Here is a 27307-nt window from a genome sequence, read left to right as displayed (position 1 = left end):
GCTAATTTGTTACTTTATAATACTATATTATGCTAAAGAATACAGAAAGGATACTTACTAAAATGCTAAAAAGATAATCATGAAAACTCCTGACTCTTTCCAGAGTCTCAACACAGCTTGGCCGTGATTGGCCAAAGAGTCAAAACAACTCACACCAGAACCCAATGAAACAATCACCTGTGGACAAACAATCTCCAAACACATTCCACAGGAACAAAACACAGGAGAAGCAAATGAGATAAGAATTGTTTTTCTTTTCTCTGAGGCTTCTCAGCTCCCAGGAGAAAAATCTTGGGTGAAGGGATTTTTTCAGAGAATGTGAATGCCACAGCTGCAGGCAGCAGTTTTATCTTGCTTGTCACACCATGCCTTCAACTTCATTTCTGCCTCCTGGAGCCTTCCTGGAGCAGTCCCAGAGCCCAGCCTGGGTCCAGAGTCCCCCTTTTTGGGCTGCTGGCACATCACCTTGGTCTGTTTGCCTGGGTTCCCTGTGCCTGCCTGGTTCTGCCCACAGCCTTCCCCATCTTTCACCTCCCACATGCCTCTGTCTCTGCTCTTCCCAGGTACTGGACATCTTTGAGCAACCTGGTGGCCTCTCTGCTCAACTCAGTGCGCTCCATTGCCTCTCTGCTCCTCCTCCTCTTCCTCTTCATCATAGTTTTTGCCCTGCTGGGCATGCAGCTCTTTGGGGGCAAGTTTGATTTCGAGGACATGAAAGTGCGGCGCAGCACGTTCGACAACTTTCCCCAGGCCCTCATCAGTGTCTTCCAGGTTTGGGGCAGTGGGAAGGGCAGCAGGGTCTGGGGGTGTCCCCTGGGGGTCCCCAGGCAGGAGTTGGGGCTCAGGGGGATGTGGGTTTGTGGAGTTTGAGACAGGAAAATGCAGCTGGAGTTATGAGCAATAATTCAGGTTCAGGCTGAGATGAAAGGAGGATCTGACCATGGAGCCAGAAGGGTGGGATCAGTCTGTGGGGTTCTGTCATGCTCTGCTGGGGATGCTCTTAAGTCTTCATTACTGCTCTGCTCCCAGATCCTGACTGGAGAGGACTGGAATTCAATCATGTATGATGGGATCATGGCCTACGGGGGCCCGTCCTTTCCTGGCATGCTGGTCTGCATCTACTTCATCATCCTCTTTGTCTGTGGGAACTGTATCCTCTGCCTGCAAAGCCAGGCCCAGACCCCATAGCATCAACTGCACAGGACTGGACAGGGTCAAGCAGGGGCTTCCCTCAGTGTTTCAGTGCTTGCCTGAAGCTTTTTGGTTGTGAAGAGCAGTGGAACAAACCAGGGCTTCAGGGCTGGCACTGGTGGTGGCTGAAGGCTGGGGGCTGGAGTAAATCACATCTGGAGCAGGTCTGGATGCCTGGCAGGCAGAGATTCAGCCAGAGAGGGCAGCCAGCTCGGAGCTCAGTGCTCACAAGGGATGGATACTGGTTAGGCATCACCAGCCAGGGTTAGCACAAGGGCTAAGCTCCAGGAAGGTTTCTAAGGCAGCCTGGAGACCATGGATGGCTCCAGACAGGAACCATGTCCATGTCCTTAGCACTTTTCCCCAGATATCCTCCTCAATGTGTTCCTGGCCATTGCAGTTGATAACCTGGCTGAGGCTGAGAGCCTGACCTTGGCCCAGAAGGCCAAAGCAGAGGAGCGCAAACGGCGGAAGATGTCCAGGTGGGTGCTGCCATCCCTGCCCTGGGAGCTCCCAAATGAGCTGTTTGGCTCTGAGGGGACACAATGAGCTCTCCCATGGCCCTGCCCAGACTTCAGTTCCTGCTCTGCCCTCTTCTCTGCTCAGAGGTTACCCAGAGAAGACTGAAGAGGACAAGCAGATGCTGGCAAAGAAGCTGGAGCAGAAAGCGAAGGGAGAAGGGATTCCCACAACAGCCAAGGTCAGTTCTGGTGGAGATGAGCCTTGGAGGGCTCCTGGGGGGATGGCCCTGGCTCCCTCCCACCAGCCAGGAGAGACAAAGGCTTGGAGCCAGTCTGGGTCTGGCCTCTTGCCCAGAATCACTCCTTGCTGTAGCATTTGGTGATGGGTGCTCTTGGTGATGGGTGCTCTCAGTGATGGGGCTCTCTGGGGCCAGGCAGGATGTGCTGAAACAGTTCCATTGCTGGGGATCCTTTTCCTCCAGCTCATTCCCTTGGCCACAGCCAGTTCCAGTGGCTGGTGCACACCAGTGTGGGGTGGAGCAAAGCAAGTCAGCAGCATCCCAGATCTCCCTTATGTCCACACCAGCACCCTCCATGTGCAAACCCCTCTGTTCAGCTGTGCTGGCTGTGCTGAGCTGCCTCGGAGGAGCACCTGGCCAGCAGCAACTTTGCTTTCCACTTTCCAGAGGTGCTCTTAGAAGCTCACTCAGGAGTTGCTCTCTATCTTATTCCCCCCTGGCCTATTTGCACAGCTCCAGCACACATTCCTATTTCCAATCCTCTTTGCAGCATCCCCTCACCAGGTTGCAGCCTGGGCCAGCACTCTGTGCTGCTGGATGGGCCCAAGGCAGAGATGCTGCTTGTCCCATGTGGCTTCCAAGATGAGAGGGTCTGGCCAGCTGGCACATGCAGCTGCACATCCTCCTCTCTGTCTCTCCTTGTTTCAGTTGAAAGTGGACGAATTTGAATCCAATGTCAATGAGATCAAAGACCCCTACCCTTCTGCAGACTTCCCAGGTAAGGTTTGTCCCTGGCAGGGCAGCAGGAAGGCTGAGGAGGCACTGCAGAGGGATGGTGTGTGAGGAGCAAAGGATGCAGTTGGCTTCCACCAGCCTTGGGGTGCTGGGGGCCTTCTGGCTTGCATGCCAAATCAGGATCATGGGATCATAAGATTGTCCATAAGATTGTCCATAAGGTCATATTCCCTCTCCCTTTCTGGATGATTCTTTTCTTTCCTCCTTTTCATGGTCACCCTACAGGTGATGATGAGGAAGATGAGCCTGAAATCCCCCTGAGTCCTCGGCCCCGACCCCTTGCAGAGCTACAGCTGAAGGAGAAGGCCGTGCCCATGCCTGAAGCCAGCTCATTCTTCATCTTCAGCCCAACCAACAAGTAGGCACTGCCCCTTCTCCCTGCGCAGACATGGCCCAGGTGTCTCTGGCACCAGCTGTTCACAGCAGGGTCTTGTTAGAGCATGACAACCAGTTCTGAAGGGAAGCAGCTTATGGGGAAAAGCCTTCTGTGTGGAAGGACTGGTACAGACATCCTTCCATGCCCAGGGCTTTCCTGTCCTCAGGGTTTGGCCATAACCATCTGCCAAGCTGCCATGCCCGTGTCTGATGCATCCCTTGGCATTTCTGTCCCTGGCAGGTTCCGGGTGCTGTGCCACAGAACTGTTAATGCCACCTGGTTCACCAACTTCATCCTGCTCTTCATCCTGCTCAGCAGCATTTCCCTGGCAGCTGAGGATCCCATCCGGGCCGAGTCCTTCCGCAACAAGGTGCCCACAGAGATGGGGGGTTTGGGATGGGTGTGAGAGTTTTGGAATTATTGCCAATATTGTGTATGGGACATGCCTGAGCTTGTCTGGCCCTTGGTGCTGAACCAAACAATGGCACTGTGGTGTTTCACCCCAAAGACACTTTGGGCTGGCTGGGTGTGTGGTGTTTCACCCCACAGACACTTTTGCCTGGCTGGCTGCTGCAGTTGGGCCCGTGGGGACAAGTCCAGGCCTGCAGGAGCTCTGGTGGTGCTGGGATGGAGCTTCCCCCCATAACAGGGGCTGCTCCTCAGGTTTCCCTCTGGCAGAGAAGCTTTAAGGCCATGGTGAAGGAAAGGAGTCGGTTCTGATGGAGGGTTTGGATGCAGAGCTTTATTCTGGCCCACAGGCCTCTGAATGCAGCACCAGCTCCAACAGAACTCCCTGAGCCCGTGGTTGCTGCTCCTTTAACCCCAGGAGAGGGGCAGGGAAGTGGTAGGGAGCCACCAAGCAGGGACAGGAGGGGAGGGACAAAGGGACAAAGGACACCTGGATGGCCCAATGCCCCCAGGGGTAGAGGGCATCCTGTGAATCTGCCAATCACTCTGTGCCCTTCTGGAATGCCAGGAGTGACAGACAGTGCTGGGAGGGGAAAGGAGAGGTGACTGACACACCTGGGAGGGAATGATCAGGTTCTGAGGTAAACCCTGAAATCACAACGCAACAGGGGAGACCTCATGGAGACCCCCAGCTCCCCAGTCAGCAGGGATTTACTTCCGAGATGCTGTTCCTAGGCTGGGATGCCAACCCTGCCTCTGTGAGGGCAGTGCACTCTGGCAGAAGATGCTGGATGTGCTTCCCATTCAGGATGCAGCTGGGACAAAGTTTTACTGCTCCATGTCTCAGTTTACTTCTGGGTGAAAAGATCCCCCTGATAGGTGTGCGGGATTATTTTGGTTTGAAACTGTGGTGGTTTATTGGGGAAGGGGACATCCTGTGAGGCAGCAAAGTGGACGTCTGGTGTGTACAGTGCCCTTGAATGCTGCTGGCATGCAGCCACGGGAGCCATAGCTCCTGTCCTTCAAGGCACCAGTGGGTCTGGCAGGGCCTGGGGGGTCTCACATGAGACAGCTTCCCAAGGCACTTGGGGTTTTTGGGGATCAGATGCTTTCAGGTGGAACTCACCTGGCAAGGGAGAGCTTTGTCCCAGCTGCAGGCTGGACCATGCACTGGAGAAAATCAGCAAAGCTGGGAAAAGTTCAGGAGTGTTCTTGTTGCTGGGTTTAGAGACTGTTGAGCTAGATGGCCTCCCCAGCCCACAGAATGGACAGCTTCAGGATGTTTGAGCATACTGAATATTTCTCTTGTCACCCAAGTCTCATCCTGTACTGGTGTCTCTGTCCCCAGATTCTTGGATACTTTGACATTGGTTTCACCTCTGTCTTCACAGTTGAAATCGTCTTGAAGGTGAGTCCCTGGTCTTGCCATGAGCATGGCCTGGCACATAGGTCTGTGTGGATGTCACAGGTTAATCAGAGAGAGAAACAGATAATTTTGCCAGGCATCATCCTAGGAAAGTTGTGAGAATGCTCAGAGAAGGAATTAAAACAATTCTTATCTTAATCTCTACATCTAGTGTTTGTGAACATGTAGAATATTTATACGTGGTGTTTATAAAAAAAATATTTTACCAAAAAGTGTTATTCCTAATTAACCAATAGTATAAAGAGTGTTATTTATAAACCAGTCAAGTTCTAAGTGAACATTCCTACCTATAAATATGCAAAGTTCCTAATAAATCTCGCTTTATATCTTCTAATCATAAGAGTCAGTGTCGCCTTTCCTCAACCATTCCTAACTCAATGGTGACAGGTCTAGACTTCTTAGGCATCCATGTTCCTGAAGGTCTCAGTGGGGAGAAACTTTCAGCTGATCCTCCTGGAGAGTTCCTTCATGCAGTCTGGGCGGTGTGTGACCTGTCCCAGAGGCCATGTGTCCTCTCCATTGAGGTCAGGCAGCTAAGCCAGCTGTGCTGTGACACGGGGACACATCAGCCATGGTACCAGCATTTTTATTAAGAAAAAGAGACAAAGAAATCAGTGAAAATCTGTGGACAAAAGTCACATATTGTTCCACTCCAAGGGTCTTTGCTATTCTCCTCTTTAATTTTCTGACTGTCTGGATGAGTTTTTTCTGCAGCCAGTGCTGCACAGAGGATTTCCACCTGAAGCCAGGTTCCTGCCTGGCTGCAGAGGTCTGAGCAGGACAGGGTCCCTTGTGCCCATTCCCTTGGAGGAACCATTCCCCTGATCCCTGTCCAGCCTCTCTCCCATCTCCTTCTGCTCCTCAGATGACAACCTACGGTGCTTTCCTGCACAAAGGCTCCTTCTGCAGGAACTCCTTCAACATCCTTGACTTACTGGTGGTCGCTGTCTCCCTCATCTCCATGGGATTTGAGTAAGCACCTCCATGTGCCACAGGGTGTGCACTGGGCTGGTCAGGCTGGGGATGGTGGGTGGAGGAGGAGCAGCCAGCCCAATGGCTGCCCATGTGCCCATCATGTCACGTTTCGGGAATGTGGGCACTGGGAGCATGCCCACAAACTGGTCAAGGAGGTCAAAGGACACTCCTTGAGTGTCAAACATCTCTGGGTAGAAATTCAGTTTGGATCTGCTTCCTCCAGCTGCCAGTGTCACTTGGCCTTATGTGGAGTGGTGGCTGGTGACATCTGCACGTCTGCCATCCCTTGTCCCTCACTGCTGGCCCCAGCCTGCCCTCCTTGGCTGCTTGGTGGGGCTGTGCCAGCCTAGCCTGAGCAGGGAAGTGGCCCCAGCTCAGCTGTGCCTTCCTGCCCATCCAGGTCCAGCACCATCTCTGTGGTGAAGATCCTGCGGGTGCTGAGGGTGCTGAGGCCTCTGCGAGCCATTAACAGGGCCAAGGGGCTGAAGGTGAGTGAGGGGCTGGGACAGGGGACCCATCCCATGGCAGTCCCACCTGGAGATTGTGTAGCAGGCATCGTGCCTGTTCCCAATTCCCATCACCCATCTGTGGAGTGGGTCTGGCCAATCCCTCTGCTCTGGCAGGCTCCCGCTCTTCCTGGAGAGGGAGGGTGTGGACACAGAGCAGGGGCTTGCCCCAGCTGTTGTCACATCTGCATTTTTCCCCCCTCTGCAGCACGTGGTCCAGTGCGTGTTCGTGGCCATCAAGACCATTGGTAACATCGTGGTTGTCACGACCCTGCTGCAGTTCATGTTTGCCTGCATTGGAGTTCAGCTCTTCAAGGTGAGCTCAGCTGGGCAGGAGGGACCTTCTGCTCAAGCACATCCTGGCCAGGCTCTCCTGGACATCACCCTGAGGATGGTGCCTGCAGTGCTGGGTCAGCACAGGCTGTGCTTCCATGGTCTGAGAGGGGAGCCACAGAGGAGCCTGCAGTGAGAGGAGAGCAGGAAGCACCCAAGCTACTGTCAGGTCCAGGCAGCACCTCTAAAGGGCTGCCTCACCTCCCTTCATGCCTCAGTTTCCTCTTTCTAGGGCAGGAGGCTCTTCTGGCTGATTTCCTCTGTGCTTTGGTTGTGAAAGGTTTCCTTTCTCACAGCGCTGCTCCTGCTCTATGGGCCTTGGCTGCTCTAAGGCAGAGCTGGCCCTGGCTGAGCTCAGTTTTGTTCCAATAACTGAGCTTAAACTCTGAGCTGATGTGGGAAGAGCTGTCAGGACAGCCTGCAGACTGAGCAGAGCTGCCAGCACACCTTAGCTTTTAGTTAATTCCCTGGGTACTGCTTTCTCCCCTGTTTCCCAGACAGTTGACTCCCAGGTAGGGTGAGCTGGGCAGGCCTCAGATCAAGGCTTTGGAAGGTTTGTTCCCATCTCCAGGGAATGTTTCTTGCTCTCAGCCTGGGATTGATCCCAGGTCTGCCATGCCTCAGGAAATGCCTTGTGAACTGGTTTGTTTGGCAGGGACAGTGGGGAGGGCCAGAGTCTGCATTGAAGTGGTGAGGGGGCATTGACTGAGGGCTGGGAAAAAGTCAAAACTCCCCAGGGCTTCTAAAGTCAAAGCAACACCATGGCCTTTTCTGGTGTCTGTTGAATGCAGGGCAAGTTCTACAGGTGCACAGACCCATCCAAGCTGACAGAGAAGGAGTGCAGGTAAGAGCTCCCTGCGGCTCCCAGCTGGGCAGTGACCAGGGCTGGGAGCTGGGGCGATGTGGTGGGGAATGCTTGTGTTCCTGCATGGGAATGCTGCATCCAAAAAGTGAACCTGAGGTGTCATCCTGTTCTCCTTGTCCCTGGGTATTGGAATAATACCAATCTAGCTGGACAGGACGTGCCTGAACTTGTCTGGCCCTTGATGCTGAACCAAACAGCAGCACTGTGGTGTTTCACCCCACAGACACTTTGGGCTGGCTGGGTGTGTGGTGTTTCACCCCACAGACACTTTGGGCTGGCTGGGTGTGTGGTGTTTCACCCCACAGACACTTTTGCCTGGCTGGGTGTGTGGTGTTTCACCCCACAGACACTTTGGGCTGGCTGGGTGTGTGGTGTTTCACCCCACAGACACTTTTGCCTGGCTGGCTGCTGCAGTTGGGCCCGTGGGGACAAGTCCAGGCCTGCAGGAGCTCTAGTGGTGCTGGGATGGAGCTTCCCCCCATAACAGGGGCTGCTCCTCAGGTTTCCCTCTGGCAGAGAAGCTTTAAGGTGATGGTGAAGGAAAGGAGTCGGTTCTGATGGAGGGTTTGGATGCAGAGCTTTATTCTGGCCCACAGGCCTCTGAATGCAGCACCAGCTCCAACAGAACTCCCTGAGCCCGTGGTTGCTGCTCCTTTAACCCCAGGAGAGGGGCAGGGAAGTGGTAGGGAGCCACCAAGCAGGGACAGGAGGGGAGGGACAAAGGACACCTGGATGGCCCAATGCCCCCCAGGGGTAGAGGGCATCCTGTGAATCTGCCAATCACTCTGTGCCCTTCTGGAATGCCAGGAGTGACAGACAGTGCTGGGAGGGGAAAGGAGAGGTGACTGACACACCTGGGAGGGAATGATCAGGGGAGGGACCCGGGGTTCTGAGGTAAACCCTGAAATCACAACACAACAGCTGGGGTAGATCAGGAACAAGCACAGGGCTGTGTTCCCTTCCCAGGGACCAAGGGGGCCCGACCAGTGGGCCTGAGGGGCCCTGCCTGTGAGCTCTGTGTCCCCTCTGCTGCAGGGGTCAGTTCATCAACTACGTGGACGCAGACCCCACACAGATCGAGGTGCAGGATCGTGTGTGGCTGCACAGCGACTTCCACTTCAACGACGTCTTCTCAGCCATGATGTCTCTGTTCACTGTCTCCACCTTCGAGGGCTGGCCAGAGTGAGTCTGCTGGGGAAACGTCTGTCCTGGGAGCAGGGCACTGCCATGGGGTCTTGGTTTCAACAGACAGGTGACTGCTAATGAGGGCAGGAGCCTCCCCTGAAATGGAAAATGTAAACCCTCTCCCTCTGAATTATTATAATTTGGAAATTGAGGGCTCTCAGGCAAAGATATGGGAATAGGAATAACAGTTCTTTATTAGGGAAGAAAATTAAAATAAAATAGAATAAAATAAAATAAATACATAATAAATAATATAATAAATAATATAAATAAATAAAAATAAAAAATAAAATAAAAAATGCAGTAATACAAAACAAGCCCAGAGGCAGAGCAGGCAATGTCCCCCTGTGTGTCAGCGTGGTGTCCCAGCCCCATGCCATGGGGGCTCAGCCCTCCTGCAGTGCCAGCTGTGGCTCTGCTGCAGCAGGGATCCTGCACAAGGGGGGAGTTTTCCTCTGCAGCTCCAGGGCTGCTGCAGATGGGCCTGGGCTCCCTCTGGCCATGCAGGGCAGCAGAAAGCTGCTCCTCTGGCAATGCAGGGGGCAAAGGCTGCTGTGCTGTGCCAGGCTCAGATTGGATCCAGGTAGGAATGCTTGGCTCCTCCCCTGGGCGGAGCATCTCCCATGGGATGCTGGAATTGGATCAGCCCTGCAGGGACACTCAGTGGCCATGGACAGCAGAGATCTCCTGGAGGGAGGGTTGGCTGTGGGAGAGATAAAGAAAACTGTCCCATGAACAGCAGAGAACTGCCCCAGCTCTGACAGATGGGGACAGAATTCACACCCCCATTTCTAACCTGAGACACATGGGCCTTGTCCAGGGTAAAGAAGAGCTATCAAGGGTGAGAAGCAGGACCAGTCCCCCTGGCTGTGGAGCTGGCAGGGTTACCCAGGCAGTCCCGTCCCAGCATTGTTGGATGTCCCCAAAGCTCTCTGTAACTTCTAAGAGGAGTCATGGTCTTTCCACCCCAATTAGGATTTCTGTTGCCTCAATTTCCCTCCTGTAGGCTGCTGTACATGGCCATTGACACCAATGCTGAGGATGCAGGCCCTATCTACAACTACCGGGTGGAGATTGCAATGTTCTTCATCATCTACATCATCCTCATTGCCTTCTTCATGATGAACATCTTTGTGGGCTTTGTCATCGTCACCTTCCAGGAGCAAGGGGAGAATGAGTACAAGAACTGTGAGCTGGACAAGAACCAGGTAATGGGGCTGCTGGAACAGGGCAGGGAGGACCAGCCCTGGACCTGGCAGTGCTGGGGCTGGCTGATTTGGATCAGCCCCTCTTTGTGGTGACACTGCTGTCACAGATGGGTTGAACCTGCCCCAGGCCTGTTTGCCGCTGGGGCAGGCCCAGCTGCACCCATGTCTAGCACAAAACAAGCCTGAGGGAAGGGCAGAGGGGACCAGAAAAAAGGAATGGGCTTCCCTGGACAGGTGGAGTGCCCAGAGGGAGCTGGAACAGGGCGTTGTACCCAGCTCTGGGCTCGCCAGTACAAAAACAGCATGTGTGTACTGGAGTGAGTCCAGCAAAGGGCCACTGAGATGATGGAGGGTCTGGAGCATCTAAGGAGGGTCTGGGAGTCAAGTCTGGTGCTGAGAAGGCTCATAGAAATCTGACCTATGGGTGTAAACACCAATGGGAAGGCACAGAGAAGACTGAGCCAGGCTCTTTTCAGTTGTGCCCAGTGACAGGAAAAATGTAATGGACACAAACTGAAGAAGACAAGAAATTCCATTTTAACTTTAAAAAACCCTTTTTTTTTAACGGTGATGGTGGCCAAGACTGGAACAGGCTGCCCAGAGTGGCTGTGAAGCCTCCATCTCTGGAGCTTTACAAAAGCCAACTGTCCTGGGCAGCATGCTCCAGCTGGCCCTGCTTTGGGCAGCACACTGTGACTAGAACATCTCCAGAGGTACTTTGTGCTGCCAGCCCTTCTGTGATGCTGTCATGCTGCCATTCTGGTGGGGGACAGCAAGGCTGAAAGCAGCAGAGGCACTGGCAGAAGATGTGGGACATGTGGGGGGGGACATTGGGGCACCCAGGGTCAGCTGCTGGCCCCAGAGTGCTGTCATGCTCCTGCACTGAGGCAGCATGGGCAGCTTGAGCTGGGGGTGCCAGGGTGATGTGAACCACACAGAAACCCAGCAGAGATGGCCCTGGGCTGCTGGGGAGGCACAGGCCTGTGCAGCCATCTCAGTGCCCCCTTCACCCCTCGTTCATGTGGTGTCTTCACAGAATTCACTTTATTAACTTGCAATATATAAAAGAAACACAGAACTCAGAATGAAAACTTTCTAAAAACATTCCTCCTCCCTTCCATCTTGCAGGGGTTTTCATCTCTTTTCTCTGTCCAAGGCCCCAGCCTATCTCACTCTGGCCCCCCTCTCCCACCCAGCCCACAGCTGGGCAAGGGAGCTCTGACCTCTTTCACCAACTGGAACTAAGAGAGTTTTCTTCATGTAGTTCTTTGCTTTTAACTTCCTGTGTTCCCAGAGGCATAGCTATGCCTTCAGTGGCCACACCAGGTGCCAAAATTCAAATTTCAGCACTGATTGGTTTGAACACAAACTCCCAAAAAACTGACTTCCTTTTCAGACTAAGACAGGGGGTGTGCAGCGTGGCTGGGGGTGCTGAGTGTGCCCTGCAGTGGCTCACAGCTGCCCTCTCTGTGTCCCTGTGTGTAGGAGTGCCAGGGGTAGGATGGTGGGGATGGATGGACATGAGAGATCTCTGCAGCCAGGGCTGGGAACTTGTGGGTTATTGCAAAGGGCCTGGGTGCAGGGCCCTGCTGGGAGCTGCCAGCCACAGCTGGAGCAGGGCTGAGAGAAGAGAGGGGCAGAGAGGATGAAAGGGTAAGGGAGTAAAAGGGGTAAGAAAGTGAGGTTCCCATTACAATACCATAAATCTTCTTCTGTGTTGAATATTCTAATTCTCACTAACCAAACAAGATACAAATCCTATACATACACCCTGTAAGAATCATTACTTTACCACACTGTGTTATATTTTAAACCCTAAAACTCCTCTTTGGGCCCCTTCTGCCAAGCTGTAGGGTCTGCTCTGACCCTTGGGCCTGTCTGCAAGCAGAGGGTGTTGTTCCATCAAAAGGGGATCACCTTCAGCTGGCCACACCATTGTTTTCCAGTTGTTCAGTAACTGAGGTATCTCAAAGCTTGCTTTCATTTCAATGTCACTTATAGTTTCCATATTCTCAAAATCTTTTGCCAGGCAATCATATTTATAAGGCTTTTCTGTTTCATCTTCCCCAACACCTGTATCCCTGTGTCCCCATGTCCCTGTGTCCGTGTGTCTGTCTGTCCCCAGCGGCAGTGTGTGCAGTACGCGCTCAAGGCTCGCCCGCTGCGCCGCTACATCCCCAAGAACCCCTACCAGTACCAGATCTGGTACGTGGTCACCTCCTCCTACTTTGAGTACCTCATGTTCTTCCTGATCATGCTCAACACCATCTGCCTGGGCATGCAGGTGAGGGCACAGGGCTGGTGGAGGGAGGGGGTGCCCAGGCTGGCTCAGCCCTGCCATCCCCACGAGAGCCTCTGCACAGGGGTGTGTTGTGGTGTGATGTCTGGGTCAGGGCCTCTGGACAAAAATGGGGCTGGTGGTTTGTGGGGAGCCCACAGAATGGGGTGCAGGGGGGAAATTTCCTTTGTACTGAGTTGTGGGAGGGGGCTCTGCATCCCGCACAGATCTCTGAGCTCACAATGGAGGCTGGATCTGCCATCAGCTAATGGCTCCTTCTGCCTTATCCTCAGCATTACAACCAGTCTGAAGAAATGAACCACGTCTCAGACATCCTCAATGTGGCCTTCACCATCCTCTTCACCCTGGAGATGATCCTCAAGCTCATGGCCTTCAAAGCCAAGGTGAGAGAAGAGCATGATCAGCATGGAACGCAGGCCAGGCCAGGGGGTCCATTTATCCTGCACTGGGCATCTCGAGTACAAGCACCCCCAGCCCTGCAGCTCCACAGAACTTCTCCTTACAGGACCCTTAAGGACCACCATGCACAGGACCTTGGAGTTTCTGGGGGGATTACTGCTTGTCGGGGCTACCTTTGCTGGCCAAATCCTGCCCATCCAGTTGGACATTATTCCCATCCTCAGTGTCAGGGCCATAGTGGGGTCATAGCTCCACTGCAGCCATCCTGATCCACCCTCCTCATCTCCCTGCAGTGCAAAACAGGACCAAATAACTGAGCAGAGGGTGCAGAACTATGACCACCATCCCTTCTTCTGAGGGGCAGAATCACTGAAGAACCTTCTGGTTCCTCTGTGTCCTCCTTGACTTACAACCTTGCATGTTCATTTGCCTTGGTTTGGAAAGACAGGAGTTTGCTAAGAAAATCAGGAACCTCCCCTGAAATGGAGAATGGAAACCCTCCCTACCCCTCCAAATTGCTATAAATTTTCAATTAAGGGGCTCTCAGGCAAAAATATGGCAGCAGGAAATAACAGTTCTTTAATAGGGAAAAGAAAAAAAGAAGAATAAAATAAAGAATGCAGTACACTAGAACAACACTGACAGAGTCAGAGCCCAACCTGACACCCTGTGGGTCAGGGTGCTGGCAGCAGTCCCATTGGAATTGTGGCTCAGCCCTCCTGCAGTGTCAGGGCTGGTTCTGCTGGAGCAGGGATCCTGGAGAAAGGTGCAGTCTCTGCCTCTGAAGATGCAGTGGAAGAAGAGGCAGCTGCTGTTCCTCTGGGCAATCCAGTGCAGAAGCTGTGCTGGTGTTCCAGAATCTCCAGATTATATCCGGGTAGGAATGCTTGGCTCCTCCCTCTGGGCTCACATCTCCCAATGGGATGCTGTAGTTCTTATCAGCCATGCAGGAACATTCAATAGCTGTTATCAGCAGATGTCCCCTCCCAAGGGAGGAGTGATTGTGGTCACTCAGAGAGAGATAAAGCAAACTGCCCACTTGACAAAGGTAATCTGCCGTACAGATGGTAATGGAAAACATCTTGCATGGCAATCTTCAACATCACTCTTCTTTGCCTCCTTCCTGACAGGGCTACTTCGGAGACCCCTGGAATGTCTTTGACTTCCTCATCGTGATTGGCAGCATCATTGATGTCATCCTCAGTGAGATTGATGTAAGTGTCCAGGGGCAGGGGGCTGTTCCCACCCAGGGCTGCCCTGGCACCTGCCCTGGCATGGGGCAGCAGTGCTGGGTGTGCCCAGCCCTGCAGGGGGATGCTGTCCTCTCCTCTCTCCCTGCTCTGCTTGGTTCTGAGGAGGGACAAGCAAGAATCAACACATGGAGAACACAGCTGTGGCCCTTTGAGCTTTAAAGCACAATTTAGATGTCCCCAACTGCCCAGCATGTCACGTTTACCCCTCTGCTCTGGTCTCCTGGATCTGTAGGCACTGGAATCCTGTGGAAAACAGGAACTCAGGACCAACCCATCAGCAGCAGGCTGTGTGCCAGCCCCTGCCCCACTGCACCGGCACCCACACATCCATCCTCAGGTCAATGCAGGTGGGACTAAAAGGGTTCCACAGCTCCCTGACCCCACAGGACTCTGCTGGCCCAGGGGAACCATCAGACCCATCAGATTTCCAGACATTTCCTTTGTGTGTGTCCCTTTACACAGCAGCCGCTGCACACAGTGGTGTGTGTGAGCTCCAGCCATCCCTGCAAGCTCTGGGATGGTGCCTCAGGCAGGGCCTGTCTGGGGAGGGCTCTGCTGAGAGCATTTCCAAAGCAGGGCCAGGAAGCCACCATGCCCCTGCCTTCCCTGGCACTGGCACATCCACCCCTGTGTCCTGTCCTGGAAATGCCCCTCTGCTGTGGGAGCTGTGTGCTTCCTTCAGCAGCCTGGTGGGGCTCCAGGGGCAGCTGTGGAATGGGGAGATGATGGATTGACCCTCCCCAGTGGCTTGGCAGTGTCTCCTCCAAGGGGCAGGGCTGGCTCTGGCACTGCTGCTGCCTCTGGGTCACCTTCCATGTTCTGTGTATGTGAGGTTTCCAGAGACTCTTGAGAGCAGTCACCTTCTCTGTAGGGTATTCCACCCTCACAGAGCTGGGGTGAGCAAAACCCACCCACCTTCCTCTCCTGTGAGACCCCTGTGCCCCTCTCTGCACAGCCCTGCCCACAGTGCAGCCACCCTCTGCCCTCTGGGCTTCTCAGCCTTCATGATCCCCCAGATTTCCTGCCAGTGCCAACAGCTTTTATCTGCCATCAGCTCCTCTTCATCCTTGCACAGTAGCTCTCTGCACCTTGGTTTCCACAGCCTGTCCTTCCCAGCCTGTTCTCAGAACTCAGAATTTCAGGATCCCTGGACTCCACAGTGCCTTTCAGTCCCTCTGGAGCAAGGGATAACTTGGCCATTCACCAAAATCCTGTTGCCCTTGGGGTGGGGATGCCCAGGAGCCACCACAGGCCCCAGGTGGATCCTGGTGCCCTGACTGGGCTGCAGGGGCTGCCCAGGTGCTGTGCTCTGTGCACTGCAGCAGGGCTGTGCACAAAGCCAGGCAGAATTTGGGGAATGTTCTCTGTGCCCTGAGCTTGCCAGGTCCTTTCCCTGTGTCTGTGTCCTTGAGGGTCTGTGGGTGTAGGAGCGTCAGGGGCAGGACAGTGGGGACAGATGGAGATGAGAGATCTCTGCAGCCAGGGCTGGGAACTTGTGGGTTATTGCAAAGGGCCTGGGTGCAGGGCCCTGCTGGGAGCTGCCAGCCACAGCTGGAGCAGGGCTGAGAGAAGAGAGGGGCAGAGAGGATGAGACGGTAAGAGAGTAAAAGGTAAGAGAGCGAGGTTCCCGTTATAATACCATAAATCTTCTTCTGTGTTGAATATTCTGATTCTCACTAACCAATCTAGTACAAGATGCAAATCCAATAGCATTTCCATACAGCCTATAAGAATCATTACATTACCACACTGTGTTACATTTTAAACCCTAAAAACTCCTCTTTGGGCCCCTTCTGCCAAGCTGTAGGGTCTGCTCTGACCCTTGGGCCTGTCTGCAAGCAGAGGGTGTTGTTCCATCAAAAGGGGATCACCTTCAGCTGGCCACACCATTGTTTTCCAGTTGTTCAGTAACTGAGGTATCTCAAAGCTTGCTTTCATTTCAATGTCACTTATAGTTTCCATATTCTCAAAATCTTTTGCCAGGCAATCATATTTATAAGGCTTTTCTCTTTCATCTTCCCCAACATGAGGGGATGCTCAGGACACACCACAGGCACAGGAGGAGTCTCATGGTCTGTGTGGTTCCTTGCTCACCCCAGGTGCTGCCTCTGCCTATCACCAGTCACATCAGTTTGTCCCTGAGTCTGAGGGATGCTGGGGCTCTGCCTGCCCTTCCCCTTCTCCCCAGTTCCATCTGTCTCTTTGTTCTGTGTCTGTGTTCTCTCCTTGTGTCCCTCCCTGCCTCCCCTGTGCTGACTCTCTTGTTCTCTCTCTCCACAGACCATCCTGGCACCCAGTGGTGGCTTGTACTGCCTGGGTGGGGGCTGTGATGGCACTGTAGGTACCAGCTGTGTGTGCCTGCATCCCTGCCTGCCCCTGCCAGCCTTTGCATGTGCCCTGTGTGCCACCGAGGCCACCACAGCCAGCTCCTCCCTCTGGGCTGAGGGGGATTGGGGTGACACCACACACACAGACATCCCTTCCCACCCTGCACAGCCAGGGGATGTGGGCAGCACCCCCAGAGACATCTCTCTTCAGTCCCTCCTGTGGTTAAAGTCCTGCTGTGACATTCCCCAAACTGCCCTTCCCTGCTTAAACAGCTCTCATTAACCCTTCCTGTGCCTGGAGCCCGCCCTACACCTCACCCTACAAATAGGGCAGGACTCTGGTGGGACTAAGGCTGTCTGTGGTGGCCCTGTGGCCCTCGGGGCTCTCCCAGTCCATGTGCCAGCATGCCTTCCTCCCTGAATCATCCCAGTGTGAGCGTGGGGACCTGGGGAGATGGGGAGAGGAGCCGGGGCAGAAGTGGCAGCACACTCTGCAGTCTGACCCTGTGTGCATGGCTGGTGCCTGGGGGTGGGATCTCTCTGCCCTTCCTCCCCCAGGACCTGGAATCCCTGCCTTGAAGGACCCCAGCAGTGTCTGTCTGTCCTGCAGGACCCTGATGACAACGGCCGCGTCTCCATCACGTTTTTCCGGCTCTTCCGGGTGATGCGGCTGGTGAAGCTGCTGAGCAGGGGGGAAGGGGTCAGAACCCTCCTGTGGACCTTCATCAAGTCCTTTCAGGTCTGTCAGGAGCTCTGCTCCCCTCCCAAACACACACATGCCCAGGGCTGGCAGCACTGGCTGGGAGCATGAGCAGCCTGTCCTCACCAGGTGTGATATATGGTCTCCTCCAGCCAGGTCTCATGAGCTCTTCGATATCTGTATCACACCCATGATAGCTCAGCTACCCTAGAAGTCATAAAATCAGCAGGATGGCTTCTGTGGTAGTGTTGGAAACAGAAAAGTTTTAATAAAAGGCAAATTAAAATATTCTTTACAGAGAAAAACCCAGCCAGGTGAAAGAGGTTCTTGCTCCTGGTAAGACACCTCACAAAAGTGATGAGGTTCTTTGTCCTCTTCTTTTTCTAGTAAATTGCTTAGGCAGGACTTTTTGGCTCCTGTTCAATTGGTTATCCTTAAGTTTGGGGTGAAGTTCCCCAGGTCCTATGAGGTGGCTTTTTCACCTAATTGAGGAGAGAAACTTCTGGGCTTTTTTCCATTTTAAAGAGACAAAGGACAGTTTTGTCACTCTGTCAGCAAGGGGCACACTCCTATACAGGCAGAGGAGAAAGCTCCAGTGCAGCTGCTGGCCTGAGGCTGGGCTGGGGGCTGCTGGTGTGCAGAACATGGCCCATGTGGATGGGAAGGTGACAGCTCTGAGTGTCAGAGCTGGGCCAGGTGCTGTCAGTACCTGCTGGGTCCATTTGTCCTGGTCCCAATGATCTGGGCTCTGCACCAGGGGTGTATTCAGGCATGCTCACAGCCTGAGCTGGGCACTGTCCTCAGCCCTGGGCTGTGCTGAGCACAGAGGGCACTGGGGGCTGGCAGGAGGGTGTGAGCGGAACAGGTGAGCTGTCCCCTCCCCTCACAGGGACAGGTCCAGCTCCTTCAGCACCTGCAGAGCCCAGGCCCTGTCCCTGGGCAGTGTCTCACCCAAGCCATGGTCCTTTTGTCACAGGCTCTGCCATACGTGGCCCTGCTGATTGTGATGCTTTTCTTCATCTATGCTGTGATTGGGATGCAGGTGAGGGGCACGGGGGCAGGGGGTGGGAATTGATCTTCATCAGGTGCCCTGAGCCTGATGGCACTGGGGAGGTGGGACAGGGAGGGACTGGTTACTCCCTTAGGCTCTTTCTGGGACTTGGCACATGGTGGGACCTGTTTGCCCTGGTCTGCAAGGGTGTTTGCCACCCCAGCAGCCTCCTCCTGCCCCTGGGGTGCAGCCAGGGCAGCTGGGGCACATGGCACAGAGCACTTTGGGGGTCAGTGGCACAATGCATTGACACAATCCATTGGCTGTCACAGACATCTTTTATGAAAAATCTTTTCTTTAAGATTTTTTCTCCTGAGAAGCTGTGAGGCCTCAGGAACAAAATGTAAACAATGGTTGTCTGCTGCTGTGGAACGCAACAAGTAGATCTTTGATTAGCCCATGTTGGATGTTTGTAATTAATGGCCAATCACAGCCCAGCTAGCTCAGACAGAGAGTCCAAGCCACAATCCTTTTTTATCATTCTTTCTTTTTCTATTCTTAGCTAGCCTTCTGATGAAATCCTTTCTTCTATTCTTTTAGTATAGTTTTAATACAATACATATCATAAAATAATAAATCAAGCCTTCTGAAACATGGAGTCAGATCCACGTCTCTTCCCTCATCCTCAGACCCCTGTGAACACAGTCACAATTGGCACCAGTGCTTGTCCTGGTTCAGACCTTGTCTCTGTGGCCCAGATGAAGTGCAGCTGTAGTCAGGGGTGTTTTCAGCACTGGCAGGAGTGTCCAAGAGCACCCACATCCAATCTCAGTCTCTTTTGGGGATGTCCAAAGCCAAATAAACCAGAGGAAGGGGAGCTCAAGCATCAGAGGTGCTCTGGAGGATATTTGGTGCCAAGGAAAGATGGCACACTGCAGACCTGCCACTGTCATTTACAGATGTTTGGGAAGATTGCCATGGTGGATGGGACCCAGATCAACCGAAACAACAACTTCCAGACCTTCCCACAGGCTGTGCTGCTGCTCTTCAGGTCAGTGTTGTCCTGCTATGTGAGCAGCTCCAGGAGGCTCTGAGCCTGTGGGAATGCCCAGCTTGCAGTGAGGCAGGACCAGCATTTCAGTAGCTGATTTAATTTGTCCCACAGGAAGATCTCCTGCAGCAGGAGAGTGTTTCAGGAGAGGCTGTGGGGTTTCTTGGTGAGGCTGCTGGACAGAGGGGCATTTTGGGGGTTGCTGTTCTGAGTATTTCCTTCCCAGACTAGATTTTAATTTGTGAATTGTGAGGAACTCATTGGAAGCAGGAGCTCAGCCCAAGGCTTTCCTTGACTCCAAACACTTTCTGAAACTTTCAGTGGTCCTATAGCAGCAAGCCCAGAATCCTGACTGCTCCTTTTTTTTTGTTCACAGCCTTTTGCAAGTGATTCAGTCAAAACACCAATTACTAATGTAAACCTGGGTGGCCTTCACCCAGCACTAGCTGTTCTTGTGCTCCACTGGTACCTCATGCCCTTACAGATTGCAGATTTTCCTCCACTCTTCTGGAGTGGATCTGCCATTGGTTTGCTCCAAGGGGCTGCCCACGTGCTTCTGATAATATGAACATTTTATGGGCAGTGTTACAAACCAAAGCTGCTCTTTAACTGGCATTCTGAGGCATTGTTTCACCAAAAGTAGCTGGTGGTTATTAGTTCTGCTCTCTACCTAGTGTTGTGCTAAGGTGGGAATCCTATTTTGTTGATTTTTGGAAATGTTATATATTATGCCAGCGGAGGGTTTGGGTTTCCTTACAAGAGCTTCTGTTTCCCATTCCTCCGTGTGCTGGGCTGGCCTGAGCCCTCCCTGCATGCCCAGGGATGTGTGCCCTGTCCCCAGGTGTGCCACAGGTGAGGCGTGGCAGGAGATCCTGCTGGACTGCAGCTACGGCCGGCGCTGCGACCCCGAGTCCGACTACGCCGAGGGAGAGGAGTACACCTGTGGCACTGGCTTTGCCTACTTCTACTTCATCAGCTTCTACATGCTCTGTGCCTTCCTGGTATGCATCTTCCATAGTTGTGTTTCTCCAAAGTGTCTGGTCTAATTTGTAAGGCTTTGAAACTTGTTTCTGTTTCCATTTCTCTCTCAGCAATGTCTGTCCTATTCCATGGCATTTCTCAGTCAGCATTTCTTATCTCAAGGTTTGCATACTATGTGAGCCTTCTGTCAAGCTTTGAGATGTCTCTACAAACCCATTTCCCACAGTGTGCTGGCTCCCATTGGCACCCCTATCCTGCCTGGGCAGCCATGGGGTTGGTGGCTGTGTGTGCATGGGGTGAGCCCCTGAACCTCCCCCTGGGGACAACACCCCCAGCCCACCTCTCGGGTTTTTGGTTGTTAATTGCTGCCCCGAGATGTGCAGGATGTCTCTGTTTTGGCTCACGTGTCCAAAGAAAGAGTCAGAGCTCTTCAGTTTTCGGTCTTGAGGTTGTTTATTAATTCTTATCTATAAAATTTTCTTTCTGCCCAGCCGAGATCTGCTCAGCAGGGCAGCCACAGGCACTCTGTGTTGTCCTTTTATACTACAAACTACGTATAACATATTTACACTTAATTCCCAATACTTATCACCTGTGTTAGACAGTGCACTTCTACTCTGAACCAATCCCAAAGTGCCAACATCACTGCAGAAAATGGAGAACAAGAAGAAAGGCTAGACATGCCCAAGTTCCTCCATCTTGTCCCCATAACCCCCCTACCAAAAATCCTAAAATCTACATTTTCACCCTGTCATAATTTTATTATTATACTATTTAAACTGGTGTGACGTTCAGGTCCTCATACAAAGCTGGCAATTTGCTCCAGGGGTCACAATCAAACCCCCAGGTGCTCTGGGCTGTGTGCCAGGGTCTCTGAGCCCCCTGGTGGGGTCCTGGCAACTCTGGACACCTGGAGGGATGCACTGAGCTCTGACACCCACCTACCCAGCCATGCTGTAAACTGACACTGCCCTCCTGGAGGACCCAGGATCCCCTTTTAGTGTCTTCCCACAGCCTCTGTGTGCTGCCTTCCAGATGTGTTTGTGCTGGCCTCAGCAGGGGTGGAGAGGGACGAGATGTTGATGTCCTTGTCCTTTCACATGACCTGCTTGGGCAGGAGGCTCCTCTCTGCATGGGAACACCCTCACTCAGCATCCTCTGACTGCAGGACATCCCAGGCACATCTGCCCTGTTTTTGTGGTGCTGCTCTCTCTCCCCTGGCTGGGTCCTTCCCGTGCTTTCCTCTGCCCTCAGATCATTAACCTCTTCGTGGCTGTCATCATGGACAACTTTGACTACCTGACACGGGACTGGTCCATCCTGGGGCCCCATCACCTGGACGAGTTCAAGAGGATCTGGGCTGAGTACGACCCCGAGGCCAAGTGAGTGAGGCTGGGTGGGTGGGTGGGTGGGCAGCATGGAGGGGGTGTGTGGTGTTTTCTGGGTTCCCCCATTGAAGGGAAGAAATGACGAATCAGACTCCATGTTTATAGAAGGCCAATTCATTATTTTATGACATATTTTATTATGTTATGACATTATATTATATTATGTTATATGGCATGCCATGCCATGCCATGTCATGTCATGCCATGCCATGCCATGCCATGCCATGCCATTACTACATTATTTATTATTACATTATTTATATTACATTACATTACATTATTTATATTACATTATTTATATTATATTATTTATGTTATATTATGTAATTGTCATTACATTACATTATATTACATTATATTATAGAATGCTATACCAAAAATATACTAAAGAATAGAGAGAGAATACAGACAGAAGGCTTAAAGATAATAACAAAAACTCATGATTGTCTCTTCAGAATCCAACACAGTCTGACCGATTGGTCATTAAATTAAAACAATTCACATGTTGGATAAACAATCTCCAACCACATTCCAAAGCAGCAAAACACAGGAGAAGCAAATGAGATAATTATTGTTTTCCTTTGTCTCTGGGGCTTCTCAGCTTCCCAGGAGAAGAATCCTGGACAAAGAGGATTTTTCAGAAAATATGACAGTGACAGGGGTGTTCCATAGAGAGGACACATGCAGGCAGGGTGAGCTGTGGCACTGCCTTCCAGCCAGCTCCCAGCATCTCAGAGGTTCATGTGGACTTGCCAGAGTTGATCCAGGTCTGATAAAGCCATCAGGAGATTTGGGAATGTAAGATTTTCAGTTCCCTCTCCATCCAGCTGTGGTGAGGCTGCCTGTGGGAACCCAGGACATCCCTCTGGCTGTTTAGGATGGCCAGGACCCCTGCCAGGGGGCTCAGAGACACTGGCATGGAGCACAAAACACCTGTGGGTTTGGTTATGACCCGTGGAGCAAATTACCAACCTTGTATGAAGATCTGCAAGCCGCAACAGTTTAGGTAGAATATTAGTGAAGTTATCATGGGGTGGAAAAGTAGATTTTAGTGTTTCTGGTATGGGGGTTCAGGGAGCAAGATGGAGGGAACTGGGCATGTCCTGCCTTTCTCCTTCTTCTTCTTGGCCTCCATCTTCTGCTGTGATGTTGGCACTTTTGGATTGGTTTAGAGTAGAAGCTCACTGTCTAATATAGGTGATAGGTATTAGGAAGTTATTGTAAATATTGTACATGTAGTTTTTAGTATAAAGGCATAACACTGCCCTGGGCACAGGCAGAGTGCCTGGAACTGTCCTGCTGGATGGACCTCGGCAGGGCAGGAGAAAATTTTTTATAGATAAGAAACAATAAACAACCTTGAGACTGAGAACTTGAAGAGCTCTGACTCCTTCTTCAAGCACCAGGCTGGGAAAAGAGACTTTCCAACACATCTTGGGGTCACTCTGAGCAGTGAGAGATCCCGACAGCTGCCAACCCTTCCCACGTCACTGCACCCTTCACCTGCTCCCCAGGGCCACAGGAAGCAGCTGCTTTCCCCAGGAGTAGCAGAGAGAAGGGTGGGGATTTGCCCAGGGCTCAGCCCCCAGAGCAGCTCCCCTGGGCACTGCCAGGCAGCTCTGCTGCCCCTCTTCTGTTTCCTCTGCAGGGGGAGGATCAAACACCTGGATGTGGTGACTCTGCTGAGGCGTATCAACCCTCCCCTGGGCTTTGGGAAGTTCTGCCCGCACCGTGTGGCTTGTAAGGTAAGAGCCAAGGTGGTGATGAGGTGTATGAGCCAGGGACATGTAGGAATGTGCCCCCTGTGGATGGGGGACCAAGAGATTGTTGGCCATTTTGTGCCTTCTAATGAAAAGCTGATGAACTCACAGCAGTGAGACTGTTTTACTGATAGAAATAATGAACACCTGAGTCTGAACATAAACTATCATCTCAAATGCCTTCAATCCAGGACCAGAGAAACCCACAACTGGTACCCCACAGTGTCCAATAACCAAATCACTCTCAGTAAACAATCTCCATAACACATTCCACATGTGCCAAACAACAGGAGCAGTGAATAGAGATAAGAATTATTTTCTCTTCTTCTCTGAGCTTCTCACTGCCTTCCCCAGGAGAAATCCTAGGAGGGAGAATCGTGTCTCTCTCAGCTCATAGAATGTGAATGCCACAGCTCCTGGGCAGGCCAGGCAGTGAGTCTGGGGGCTGCCAGGCTGCTGTGGCCCTGCTGACAGGGTTGGTTTGCTGTGTGTGCAGCGCCTGGTGTGCATGAACATGCCCCTGAACAGCGACGGCACCGTCACCTTCAACGCCACCCTCTTTGCCCTGGTGAGGACAGCCCTCAAGATCAAGACAGAAGGTAAGCAGTGATCCTGGTTTCCTCTACAGCTTGACAGAGAATCTTCCTTGTGAATTTCCCTTCTTTGACCTGCACATATGTCATGGTTTGGAAAGACAGGAGTCTGCTAAGAAAAGCAGGAGCCTCCCCTGAAATGGAGAATGGAAACCCTCCCCACCCCTCCAAATTGCTATAAATTTTAAATTAAGGGGCTCTCAGGCAAAAATATGGCAGCAGGAAATAACAGTTCTTTAATAGGGAAAAGAAAAAACTAAAGGATAAAATAAGCAATGCGGTACACTAGAAGAACACAGAGTCAGAACCCAACCTGACACCCTGTGGGTCAGGGTGTTGGCAGCAGTCCCATTGGAATTGTGGCTCAGCCCTCCTGCAGTGTCAGGGCTGGTTCTGCTGGAGCAGGGATCCTGGAGAAAGGTGCAGTCTCTGCCTCTGAAGATGCAGTGGAAGAAGAGGCAGCTGCTGTTCCTCTGGGCAATCCAGTGCAGAAGCTGTGCTGGTGTTCCAGAATCTCCAGATTATATCTGGGTAGGAATGCTTGGCTCCTCCCTCTGGGCTCACATCTCCCAATGGGATGCTGTAGTTCTTATCAGCCATGCAGTGACATTCAATAGCTGTTATCAGCAGATGTCCCCTTCCAGGGAGGTGTGAATGTGGTCACTCAAAGAGAGAGATAGAGCAAACTGCCCACTTGACAAAAGATAATCTGCCATACAGATGGTAATAGAAAACAACTTGCATTGCAATCTTCAACAACATAGATTGAGTTTTAAATGAATAACAACCATTCATTAAATTCAAATAGAAGACATTCAGTGTCAACATTGCAGTGTTGCCTCAAACAGGAGGAAGAGGAAGTGCACATTAGGTTTGGAAAGAAGGATAGAGTGATAGAGCATGATGAAAATTTTCCACTGTGCATGAAAACCAGTCACATGGCACCTTTTAATGGAAATCTAATTAAGCTAAAAGAGAGCTGAAAAGAATGCTTCATTCTTCCAGCAGCTGAGGATTGGCAGTGAAGATGTTGAGATTCAGGAAAATCTCAACAGGGTAAAAGTGTGAAATAGATTATAGAGAGTAGTGTAGGTGTATCACTTGGAAATTTAGGGCTTTGGGATTTTAGTATGTTGTGGATGGAAGCAAGATGGAGGGCACAGGGTGTTGTCCTGGCTTGTTTCTTCATGCTTTTTCTTCCTTCTTCTTCATGGGTTTGGGTGGCATTTTGTAATTGGGCACAAAAATGCCACCAGTGCCACCCCAAACAGCTCAGGAGTGGGGCTGGTCCAGCTCCCATCATTTTAATTTAGCTTAGGAGAGAAGCTGCTGCCCTGCACAGAGCTGAGGTGGTTCAGCTCCTGAAGATCAGGACCTTCCTGTGCTCACCTCCTGCTTCAAAGTGTGGCAGGGATGGGCTGGCTCTGCCCAGAGCCCTCATTGCAGGGACTCCCAGGCACCTGAATTAATCTATGCTGAGGAGGAGCTGCTTTCCTTCAGCAGAGTTTGCTGAGCTTTGCTGTCTGTCCCACCGGCTTGTTATGCAAATAAAACAGGCAGGACTCCATTTTCTTCATGGTGGAAAAAGCCAATTCTTTATTCACATAACTGGTTTTATACAGTTTTACAGACCTTGTGTGGGACTCCCATTGGTCAGGAGCTTTCTTGCCAATTACTTTTGTTGGTTAGTAATAAATTGCTACCCTGTATTAATAGGTCACTCAAACCCCCAGTGTGTACATGCAGGGAAAGTTGTTTGTGAGAGATAGTTCTCATTTTTCTATGTAACAGTATAAAAACAGTTTATAGAGGTGCAAGCTGTTTTTTACTCAGGAATAGATTATGTTAATCAACTGCTCACACCAGAATTGCTCTCACATGGGAACTTGCAAAGGGCTAGCCTGACAAGGCCAGCCACTGATTTTAGGAGAGCAAGCTTGATTTTATGAAGCCTTTCTTTATGATTTTACCTTACTGCAAGCCTTGTTTGTGTGCCTGTGCTGTGGCAGAGCCAAGGCAGGCTCTGGTGGGCTCCTGGGATCAGTTCTTGCAGCAGTGCCAAGGTGCTTCCCTCTGCCTGGGGTGGGAACCTGGCAGCCTGGGAGGAGCACAGCAGACCTTGGAGGTAAACTGGGATTCCCGGAATGGTGAATCCTGTGGGAGCACCAAAGGGGAGGTCAAAATCTGTGAAGTGTTCTGGCTGAAATCAAAGCCTTCCTAAGCTCACCTTTGTTGGGTGGGAGACAGAGGAGCTGCCACACCCTCCTGAGGGTGGCCAGGTGTTCGCAGGCTTTGTCTTCACTCCTGTTCACACCCCTGGGAACGAACTGCTCTGTCCTGCTGGCTTTCCCTGTAGGAGTGTGCTCTTTGTTGACAGAGTGACAAAATTATTCTTTGTTTTTTTAAAGATGTTTAGAAGTTTTTTCTTTGATTAACTGAAAAGACATTTCATAGGATTTAGGGGACTTCACCTTAAACTTAAGGATAGATAGTTGGAAAGAAGCCAAAAAGTCTTGCTTGGGCAATTTAGTAGAAAAGAAGTGAATAAAGAAACTAACTGCTTTTGCGAAGTGTTTTACTGGGAATAAGACTGTTTAGCTTTTGGCTCAGTTTTTTTGTTTGTTATTTTGCTTTTTATGAAACTTTTTTAACACTGCAACAGAAGCTATTTTGTTGATTTTTATGCTTCTAAGGGTAGCTGAGTTATTTTGGGTGTATTATAGGCCTCCAAGAGCTTAGACCTGGCTCAAAGATGCTATTATAACATTTCCTCACAGGTAATTTCGAACAGGCCAATGAGGAGCTCAGAGCTATCATCAAAAAAATCTGGAAGCGAACCAGTATGAAGCTTTTGGACCAGGTCATCCCACCCATTGGAGGTATGTCCCCAGGTGTCCCTCCCAGAGGGACACAGCAGCTCCTGCTCAGGGTCCCATTGCTCCAGCCACACGGACAGGCAGAACCTTCATGTTGGTTTCACCATCATGTTGGTTTCCTCCCTCCAGATGATGAGGTGACAGTGGGCAAATTCTATGCCACTTTCCTGATCCAAGAGCACTTCAGGAAGTTCATGAAGCGCCAGGAGGAGTATTATGGGTACAGGCCCAAGAAGAACCCCGTGGAGATCCAGGTTGGTGTGTGGGTGATGTATTATGGGTACCGGCCCAAGAAGAACCCCGTGGAGATCCAGGCTGGTGTATGGGTGGTGTGTTATGGGTACAGGCCCAAGAAGAACCCTGTGGAGATCCAGGCTGGTGTATGGGTGGTGTGTTATGGGTACAGGCCCAAGAAGAACCCTGTGGAGATCCAGGATGGTGTGTGGGTGATGCTGGAGGGGAGGTTCTCCCTGGAGGAGGCTTCCCCCAGCCTGGGGGCTCAGAGAGCTGCAGGGAGCCTGACCCTCATGTCTGGAGGTGAGGTGGCCCAGGTGAACCAGCACTGAGCTGGCCATGAGTCCCCAGCACTGAGGGGACCCCCAGTGTGACCTTGGTGTGCAGGCTGCAGGTGACCCAAAGCAGAGAAGGGCTTTGACACTCTGCTCTACTCACTCCAGTGTAGAGAGGGCTTGGCAGGATCTGGTGCCTCACCAAGGAGTTT

General features: G+C 51.8%; 1 protein-coding gene across 1 annotated transcript in view; it reads left to right on the top strand.

Moving 5' to 3' along the window:
* The window catches only part of CACNA1S (calcium voltage-gated channel subunit alpha1 S), a 61360-nt gene that overhangs the window by 27881 nt on the left and 6172 nt on the right, over positions 1 to 27307 (top strand). The window contains exons 12-38 of the mRNA XM_058819289.1: positions 564 to 771; positions 1030 to 1150; positions 1559 to 1673; positions 1798 to 1891; positions 2600 to 2669; positions 2912 to 3044; positions 3303 to 3432; positions 4819 to 4878; positions 5762 to 5868; positions 6272 to 6359; positions 6586 to 6693; positions 7502 to 7554; positions 8611 to 8757; positions 9767 to 9968; positions 12094 to 12252; positions 12540 to 12650; positions 13797 to 13880; positions 16200 to 16256; positions 16857 to 16985; positions 17923 to 17988; positions 18897 to 18988; positions 19830 to 19989; positions 21224 to 21351; positions 23006 to 23102; positions 23614 to 23716; positions 26488 to 26589; positions 26716 to 26840. Of these exons, the coding sequence (XP_058675272.1) occupies positions 564 to 771; positions 1030 to 1150; positions 1559 to 1673; positions 1798 to 1891; positions 2600 to 2669; positions 2912 to 3044; positions 3303 to 3432; positions 4819 to 4878; positions 5762 to 5868; positions 6272 to 6359; positions 6586 to 6693; positions 7502 to 7554; positions 8611 to 8757; positions 9767 to 9968; positions 12094 to 12252; positions 12540 to 12650; positions 13797 to 13880; positions 16200 to 16256; positions 16857 to 16985; positions 17923 to 17988; positions 18897 to 18988; positions 19830 to 19989; positions 21224 to 21351; positions 23006 to 23102; positions 23614 to 23716; positions 26488 to 26589; positions 26716 to 26840 (3049 nt within the window). The remainder of the gene's footprint in view (positions 1 to 563; positions 772 to 1029; positions 1151 to 1558; positions 1674 to 1797; positions 1892 to 2599; positions 2670 to 2911; positions 3045 to 3302; positions 3433 to 4818; positions 4879 to 5761; positions 5869 to 6271; positions 6360 to 6585; positions 6694 to 7501; positions 7555 to 8610; positions 8758 to 9766; positions 9969 to 12093; positions 12253 to 12539; positions 12651 to 13796; positions 13881 to 16199; positions 16257 to 16856; positions 16986 to 17922; positions 17989 to 18896; positions 18989 to 19829; positions 19990 to 21223; positions 21352 to 23005; positions 23103 to 23613; positions 23717 to 26487; positions 26590 to 26715; positions 26841 to 27307) is intronic.

The sequence above is a fragment of the Ammospiza caudacuta genome, chromosome 24 (assembly GCF_027887145.1).
Source record: "Ammospiza caudacuta isolate bAmmCau1 chromosome 24, bAmmCau1.pri, whole genome shotgun sequence".
NCBI classification, from domain to species: Eukaryota; Metazoa; Chordata; class Aves; order Passeriformes; family Passerellidae; genus Ammospiza; species Ammospiza caudacuta.
The sequence above is the reverse complement of the archived record's forward strand: the minus strand, read 5'-3'. Positions and strand labels throughout refer to the sequence as shown.